The sequence below is a fragment of the Furipterus horrens genome, unplaced genomic scaffold (assembly GCF_987537825.1).
Source record: "Furipterus horrens unplaced genomic scaffold, mFurHor1.1.pri manual_scaffold_1, whole genome shotgun sequence".
NCBI lineage: Eukaryota > Metazoa > Chordata > Mammalia > Chiroptera > Furipteridae > Furipterus > Furipterus horrens.
In genome coordinates, this window is record NW_028327171.1 from 100,350,259 (window position 1) to 100,359,596 (window position 9,338).

The 9,338-nt window shown below is 39.3% G+C and overlaps 1 protein-coding gene and 1 non-coding gene across 4 annotated transcripts in view; both read right to left on the reverse strand.

Annotated features, from left to right (window-relative positions):
- LSAMP (limbic system associated membrane protein) overlaps positions 1–4,217 on the reverse strand; it is a 679,473-nt gene extending 675,256 nt beyond the window's left edge. For all 3 annotated transcript variants that reach the window (XM_090276849.1, XM_090276839.1, XM_090276855.1), the window contains exon 1: positions 3,667–4,217. In XM_090276849.1, coding sequence (XP_090132975.1) covers positions 3,667–3,821 — 155 coding nt within the window. In that variant the 5' untranslated portion in view covers positions 3,822–4,217. The remainder of the gene's footprint in view (positions 1–3,666) is intronic.
- A 2,840-nt stretch (positions 4,218–7,057) lies between these two features.
- Positions 7,058–7,188, reverse strand: LOC150021579 (small nucleolar RNA SNORA38). Its single transcript, XR_016513709.1, has one exon. It is a non-coding gene; the product is annotated as a small nucleolar RNA SNORA38 (small nucleolar RNA).
- Between the last annotated feature and the right edge of the window lie 2,150 nt (positions 7,189–9,338).

The following is a 9,338-nucleotide window of genomic DNA, read 5'->3' on the forward strand; positions in this document are numbered from 1 at the left end:
TGGATTGGAACGTTACAACATTATCTATTTCTACTTTCCCTTGACTTATTAAGAGAGCTACATGGTTTCAACCTGCCAAGATTGAGCAGGAGGTGAATCTCTGTGGGGGCCTGTGTGCAAAGACAGAGGGCTGGAAAGATCAGTGCCAAAAACTCAACCAGTCATTGATGAACTCCTACGCTCTTAGGGAGTGGCAGTGACGTAGATGGGCTTTGTTCAGAGGAAACACCTGAGAGTTCCCCACAAATAAAATCCTGTGAATAAGTGTGTCACATACTTCACTGTTCATACAAATATAAACACAAATTCTAGTTCAGTAGATTTAGGACATAGCTCCAGGTGCTGCTGCTGGCACCACTAGTCTGTGGATCACACTTGGATTCTTCTCTTTAACCCTTTGAGTGCCATGCATAATTCGAAATTTGGATCGACATGAGAAAAAATTATATCAATATATAACCTGAGGTACAAAAAAAGAGAATAAAACATAAAATACAAATTATTCCATTGTTATTTACATTCATAGCCATGGGGAAAAAAGTCGGTGAGAGCGACGCTGGCACTTTTGGGAAACTTTGTCAGCACCACTCCCAGCGACACTGGCACTCAAAGGGTTAAGATGATATTGTGGTTTCCTTCAGCTCTCAAATACTCTCATGACAGACTTCATAAAGCTCTACAATATTCTCTGGGAAACAACTGGGTTAGATTTATATACATGAGAGTATCTTTCTTTCCATCTAGTTTTGTCACCTTCATTCTACAGTTACCCCCCGCCAAAAGAAATTATAGAACAAGACCCCAATAGTAGTGTGTGTTTTCCTACCAAGATGCTTATTTACAACAAAATCATAATTATACAAAAATGAGCATCAATTTTCAAAAGAAACACTTTTTCCACTAAAGTAAGGCAGTAAAGCTAAATGTTTTGGGGACAGTCAGCCAAACTTCTGTCACTGGACCACCAGAATTACAAACCACCCTTGTCTCCTGATTCTATTTCAGATTATTCAGGGCCACAGACTTATAGAGGGAGGATTTTTTTTCCTCTTGCCACTTCACTTTCACAGTGCCAAACATCTACCGTGGCTTCCAATGAATCAAGTTCTCCTTCCTCTCCTCCCCTGGAAGCTCATGCACTCAGTAAAATGTCACAATTAAAGTAGAAGCAAGCCTTTCCCAGGCTGGACTTGTAAGCAAAATCCAAGAGCACCATTCTTCACCAGGAAACTGACCCACAAAGCTTACTGGATTCAGTTAAAGAGATTGAGAAGAAGGTCAGCTAAGAAAACAAAGGGAACTCTCTCTATAGTTTTTTCTGATCGAGCTCCACCAACCCAGAAATAAGGCCTTGTCCAAGACAAGGGAAATAAAAAGGAGGGCACATTAGGTGAGAGGTCTGGGGAGCAATGGACTCTCACAGGTGCCTCCTTTGCATGCTCTGTTAGTCTGTCTTCCATTTCCCAGGGAATAACTGCTTCTATGTTCTCTTTCCTCACTGTGCCCATTTCACACTGTAATGTCTACTGAAGTATGTTGCTAAAAATCTCCATTTCTTTGAGCTGTAGACACAAAGAAGCAACATCTATATTATATATAGATATTTATGTAGTGAGACTGTTCTTATAGACACAGACTTCTATGCATATATAGTGTATGAAGGTATAAGAATACCTTTTTTCTTCTGAATTAGTATTTAGATGCTTATCTAAATCTTTGCTAGCTATAACTTAGGGTATAGATGTTGCTGACGTAGAAAGACCTTACAAAGTTCACGGACATTTAAATAAAAACTTAGACACCTGGGGTATTCACTTCCCCCATACTCAATCTCACAATCAGTGAAAAAATATTTCTAGGGGTAGCATAAATTTTCATAGGCTACATAATTAGTAAAGAGTTAATGATGTTAGGGAGTATGAATGCTAGCAGGGGAGAAAACATGCTTATGTGTTTGCAAAAACATTGCATCATGCCCAAATCCCTCTGCAAATAGATAAATTACTCTATAAATCTTATTACTCCATGTGGATAAATCATACATGCAGGTTTACAGGGCTGGAGAGGTAGAGGAGAAAATCTGCTTTGGATAGTAGTATCTTTGGGATTCATAATCATACAATGCTCAGGAAATGAAGAAAGGAGTACTTACACGTTAGGATTTTCTTAGTTTTTACAATCTGCAGCAACATACATACACACACAACATGGTATGCATAGCACACACACACACACACACACACACACACACACACACTCCTCTCTAACAAGGCTAGAGATCCCAAAGCAGGACACTGTGACAGCCAACCAAATTTATTTCTGGGAAAGGGAAAGAAAACTTTGCTGCTCTAGGCAGCTCTGCTACAGAACTGCTCCCTGATGCCCCAGGGTTTGTGCACTATCAGCTTCTTGCACACAGATTAGAGGTTTACTTTCTATTGTATAATGTTTTGTTTTGTTTTTTTTTTATTGCCACAACAAGCAATATTAGTTAGATAGACAAACTGACACTGGGTCATTTTATTTGGATGAAATGATATTTTAAAGGCTCTCCAAGGAGAACATTTCTTTTCATTCTTTTTTCTTCTTTTTAAATTTTTGGTAGACTCTAATGGAAATTTAAGGAAAGCTAGAAAAAAAGACAAGGGGTATGTGCAGTAGGTATAGGAGGGTTAGAAAGAAGAGAAACAGGGGGGAAATGCTTGGAGCTTTTTAGAAATAGAATTATGGTTAGGTTCCATCTGAGTTTCTCTAGTTCACTGTCCCTTATAGGGGTCAAACTACCAAGGACTTGGGACTCTTCCTTTACAAATTTCAATCCCAAATTATATAAGAGTTTGGCAGAGCTGCACAGAGATAAGACTTTGAGGTCAGTAATCAATCTGAAATATCCATTTTATGCCAGGTTAATTCTTCCCTAAGCCTCTGTGTTTAACACTCCTATTCTTAAATATCAGCAAATACTTGTTCTTTTTCGGTAAGTTCTTTTTTTACTTCTTGTTATGCTCTTCATTCTTTTGTTGATTCCATCTGCATTCCAAAAAAGACTCAGTAATCAACCAAAGTTCTAAGATTGATTTATTGTCTCCATGTCAGTTAGAAGATTCTTACAGCAAGTCTTCTATAGGACTACTGCTTGGGCAGAGGAGAGCCTTGGAGCACTTATTCATTCTCTCTCTCTCTCTCTCTCTCTCTCTCTCTCTCTCCACACACACACACACACACACACACACACACACACACACACACACACACACACCACAGAGGATGCAGTGGTGTGTACCACTCTCTGAGAGCCATAATTCAGCAACTCTTCTTTCCCAATTAAGGAACCCCAAACAAAACTCTGAAGTGCAAAGCATCCGCAATTACAAAAGCAAGATTACTATCCAAAAGTCACTAATAGCAGAGGGCAAGTTAGGCTTTCCTGGTAAGAGAAACAAGGTTCCCAGAATCAAACAACATTTAACCAACCCTGCTGGTCTTTGACAGGGACCAGAATTTCCTTGAAATGTGTTTGCAGATACCTCTGTCAGTCAGTAAAAGACAGACACACACCCACCCACACACCCACACACACACACACACACACACAGCATGAAAAGCTGGAGTTTAAAAAGATCACACACATACACACAGAGTAGAAAAGTTGCCAGAAAGCCCTACCTGAGGATGGCCGTGTCCCCCTGCCTCACGGTGATGTTGTCCGTGCCTCGATTAAAATCCACGCTGCGAACAGGCAGTCCTGTGGGAAGAAGGCAGAGCAATCTCAGTAGGACCAGCGGCAACTGTTTCCGATCTGGCTGAACTCTGCCGACCATGGTGGCCACGCGGCGGTGCGGGTCGGTGTACTCTGGAAGGGTGTGTGTGCTCGCTGCTCAGCCGAGGGGGCTTTACAAACAGAGGGCTTTCATCAACAGCAAAGGCAGACCGGCTCGGCCAGTTTGTGGTCCTTTCCACTTTGCCTCTCTCTGTCCCTCTCCCTCGCGCAGTCTCTTTTCCCTCTAAGACTTAACAAAGCACTCATAAAACCCAAGGGAGTGGGGGGAACGTTAAAAGTCAAAGGAACAAAATTTAAAAGAGAGAGAGTACAAATATAAAACCCTCTAGAAAAAGATGAAGAGACGGCTGCAAAAGGGAGCTGTTCTCCGGTCTGTCTGTAGCTGGATGCTCCTTTGCCAGTGTCTGAGTTGAGCTCTGTAACCCACTTTCCCAGGCAGGAGGGCAGCGAGGGAGTGTAAAAAAACCCACACAGCAGCGGCAGCAGCCCAGAGTCTCTCTGCCCCCTCCTCCCTTTCCTGTTTCTCTCTCCAGTCCCCTCCCTCTCTCTGCTCAGCACCTCCCCTGCCCCCACCGATTTCAACAGCCCCTCCACGTCATCCCCTCCGCCCTCCCTTTGGCGTGGCCCCTAGCTTTGCACAACTGCCCCCTTCAGCAGCAGCCAGGCTCAATGAAAGGCCGATGCACCTTTAGGTTGTCAGGACAACAGCTCCATCTGAGGCCTGGCTGATTTCCTTAAGAAGAGTGAATGGAGCTTGAAGATACCGTGCAAGAGAAAGGGGAGAAGGAGAAAGACTCGAGCTGTGAAAGAACAGCAGCGGGAGTCCAGGAGAGGAGAGGGAAAGGTGAGGAAAGGAGGAAAGGGAGATGGGAAGAAGAGAAGGCAAAGCCTGATAGATGAGAGGTATGAAAGAGAGAAGGGAAGAAAGCACGTGGGCTGGAGGGGGACCTGTGCTGAAAGATGGTATGAGGAAATGTAGAACAATAAACTTGACAGTGGAGGTTAAGATTAAAAGAAAAAGTTGATTTCAAAGCTAAGTATTTCTAGCAACTGTCTTTTCATGCTCCCATCTTGTTCCTTCTTCTCTCCCACACTTTCTCTTACAGGATTAAAAACGTTTATTTTCTCTTCTTCCCTTATCCCCTCCCCCTCTTGGAGCCCCCTTATGAAAGATGGATTGGAGACAATGCTGGTATTGAGTGGTCTAGGGTGTGAATGCTTGGTTTGTCTTTTCTAAGTGCCAGCCTCAGCAGCTGATCCCTGATCCCTAAATCAACCTCAATCTTCAGGAAACCCCCACTCAGTCTCACACATGAGGAATGGTATTAAGGACTGTTGTTTGAAAGTCATGCATACTACCCAAGTTTCTATGGGCATTTTCTTCTTGAAATGTTCATATGCAAGGAAGATCTGTATCAGAAAGCTTGTCATTTACAGGGTGACATTAAGGCTGCACACCGCACCTCAGTAAATGACAGACAGTTTACCATTTTTTGTTATTCCTTCTTCTACTCCAAGAGTTGAACAAAGTGATAGGGACCATAAGGGGCCAACTCTATTAGTCAGTCACTCACATGAGAGTCTCAAACTATTTATTAGATATCTCCCTCAGTACTGACGCTGAGGATACAAAATGGGAGCAGACCAGACAAGGACTTCTGGTTTTATTTTTAATTTTATTTATTTGAATAGTTAAGACATCCACGTGGTGCAAATATGAAGTGGTACAGAATCCTGTAAATTGCAGTTATCTTTCCTATCCCTGTTTTAGGCAACCCATTTCTCCTTTTTGGAGGCAACAAATATTTTCAGTTTTTTATACATCTTTCCCTAAATATCCAATTACATATAAGTAAATACACAGATGTACACATACATATACACATGTGTTATGCCACCACTCTTATTTATATAAATGGTTAGCCAAGGATATTTGGGGAAAAAACAGGTTTAGGGATCCTTCTCAGATCCACCAGAAAACAAGCCATATGGAGGCCCTTACTATGCTGATACCTGCTTTCTTTCCCCAGCATATTCTGAGAATTTATCTACAGCATTTTATCAATTTAAAAGGTATATACACTCTTTTACATTATGAGGAGGAAAAAGAAATACCTATTGTTCTTTTCTTTAAGAATTTGAAGGATCGGAAACAGAATTGTCAAAAATCAAAATTGGTGGAGTTAATTTTTCTTTATGCTATACATTATATTTATATAAATCAAGCTGTTCTATGTTGGGGCTGATAAGCAGTCCCCAAATATGCGAAAAATGTTTCACCACTAATTTGTAACTCAGATGGTTAAAACTTGGAACCCATTCTGCCACAGGAAAAGAAAATGGTTAAGTGGTTACTTGAGCTGAAAAGCCCCAAATTTTGTGGTTCCCAATATCAGTGGGAAAATTAGTTTCAAGTGCCAAGAAGAGATGCAAATTACAAAACTCTCTGCCAAGATTGCAGGGAAAAGAACACCCACCCCCACCCACTGCTGCCAACAGGCTTGAAAATCCCCGGCAGGTTTCTTCTGAGCTTTTAGTGATGAAGGGTTGGCTTAGACAAAAACTTAGGTGTAATATCTTCTTTGGGTGGGTGGTGTTTCTCCAATGTCTGAAGAAGAAAAGAAAGACACAAACCACAGCTACTGGAACATCTATTTCCATTGATGATGTTAGACAAATGGTGTCACCCTCTACCCCCAATGGGAACCATATATTCTCACGGGAGGGATTAGATATACCACAATTATGAGTATCTTCTTGAATCAGGGGACTACATTTCAAATGAAGAGAGACAGAAGTCTTCTGAAGCAAGGAGGAAGTATGGTGGAGTGGTAGCATATTATCTGTAGGAGATGCTTACACATGGTTGTTGACTAATGCCTATACAGGTAATCTCCAGTTACCAGGAGGATTTGTCTGATCTTAGGACAAAGAATTAAATTTAATATACTGCGGTTCAAAATAATTCATACCAAAATAGTAGGAATGCAGGATTTGTAGTAAAGCAATCAGATCTGGGGGTTGTCTCTACAATCATTCTGAGAAAAAGGATGTATTAAATTAATCAGGGTTGTAATCAGAATTGTAATAGACATGCCTAACCTTCCTAAGAAAGTAAAATCATAAGCATATGTTATATTTAAAAAATCACATGATGTAATTAAAATATTTTTAAATATTTTCATTAAATAAAGTCCATTTCTTGCCTATTTTTATTAAACTAGTTTGACTTACTATGTGCACTGGAACACATACAGAAAGACTTTTTTTTTTTTTCTATGTGGGATGGTTGATCTTGAGCTTGCAGCGAGCAAGCTGGCCCCAGACTTCTCCAGGTCTACATTTCTTTGCCTCCAATTCTTACATGTCTAATGATAGGGAACCACAGATATGCCTTTGTAGGAGGATGGGACTACATTTTTTTAAATGCTCTAAGATAGACTGTTTCATAATTCAGAATAGATTTCTGAACAACTTCAAAATTTTGGCTTATTATATAGTTAATTATTTAATATTTATTATTTACATCCAGCTGGCACTTCAAATACAACCCAACCCTTCTAACCCAACCCTTGGCACAAGAGGGAAACTCTATAGTCAATATATATAAGAATAGAGAAATGATCAAATGTCCAAGCCCATTCACATGGCTATCTTATCATTTACAAAATAATAAATCTACTTGTGGATGTACTATCAACTTCCACCTCAACTTTGTGTCATTTCAGAATCCATTCTTTTTTTAGTTTCTTATGGAATCATTCTGGTTTTCTCTCCTCTTAATAAAGTCTAGTAAATTCTAATAAAAGCAATCATCACCATATACTGAGTTACTTATCTCATCTTAATAGTCACTCCCCAATTCCAATATTAACTTCTCTGCTTGCTTTCCTAAGAAACATAGAGAAACAACTAGGTGAGTTACTGAAATTTATACAAGCTATTTTTCTGTAAACCCCTATATACAATCTTCCAAGAGGGCTGGCAAAAATGAACATAGTTTCAGGTTATTTGCGAAGCAAGTATGGCTGTTAGCCATGTGAAACAGCCATCATCACCCAAGTAAGATAATCTTCACTACTACTTTAAAATAACATACTGCCATTGTGAAAAGGGCTTTAGAGGATTTTGGCACTCTCTAGGGACAAATGCTGCAAGAAAAACAAAAACTGGCTAATATCTGAGCACCCTAAGAAGCATGAAAGGTTTATTCTTCTGTTAATTTTGTAAGGTAATAGGCTCACAGAAAATCCAGATGCAGCCTGGAATGTATAACTAATTTAGTTACATTGCTTGCATTTTATGCTAAACAGGTTTATAATATTATTAATATACCACTCTATACTTCTACAGTTGTAAGGTCTTAATCATAATAACGCCATGTCTATACTCTACCTTCATAAGTGGTATTAGCATTTTCATCTGAACTAGAAATGCATAATTGTTAATACTTCTCCTTAGGATTCCTGTTATGACATTCTCAATGATTTCATCACAATTTGACAATGTTCAAGTATCTCGGTTTATGCTCATAAGCATGGCACTATTTCATGTGAACTTTCTTTGGAATTTGACTCTTTAGAATACAGTAGCTTCATTCACATGTGTCTCACTGCCTAACAAAATCAATTGGTTTCAAGTCAGTTAAATATTGGGTTAGCCAAAAAGTTCATTGTTTCTTTTCCCCATATGATGGCTCTAGTAGCACTTAGCTGTCTTTTACTTCACTCAAAACAATTTTGTTAGATTATATTGTGACAGCTGTCATATGAGTGTGCATTAAAAAAAATCAAAATTAGTGAATTTTTGTGTAGTCGTCATTTTAATATTGAAGATGAAAGAAAATACACAACATTTTCGGCATATTGTGCTTTATTATTTCAAGAAAGGTAAAACCGCAACTGAAATGCCAAAAAGACATGTGGTGTATGGAGAAGGTACTATGACTGGTCAAAGGTGTCAAAAGTGGTTTGCAAAGCTTCACGATGGAGATTTCTTGCTGGATGATGCTCCAAGTTTAAGTTGATAGTGACCAAATTGAGACATTAATTGAGAACAATCAATGTCATACCATATGGGAGATAGCTGACATACTCAAAATATCCAAATCAATAAAGTTACTGGTGAAAATGAAAAATGTGTCTTATTATATGGAAATAAAACATACGCATTTTTTGCCAACCCAATATCATTCAAGTCTTTACTTAAGAACCCTCAATGATTCAAAATACTCAATCCATACTCTGCACAATTAAAATTGCTCTTGCACAATTTGCTATTAGTTCATGCCTTTGTGATTCATTGGTATCATAATGGTCTACTGCTCTTTTGTTCGCTCATTCTGTTTTGGTTGGTATCAATGCCTAGATCTGTCCAAGTTCTCAAAAGCTTTTTCTGATTTTTAAAAAATTTTATATTTTGTTATATTTTTCCATTACCATTTATCCCCCTTACACTCCCCTGCCCCCAGCAATCACAACACCATTGTCCATGTCCATGAGTTCTTTTTCCTTTTTGCCCAAACTTTTGTGATTCTTGAGCTGCTGCTTGGGACCTC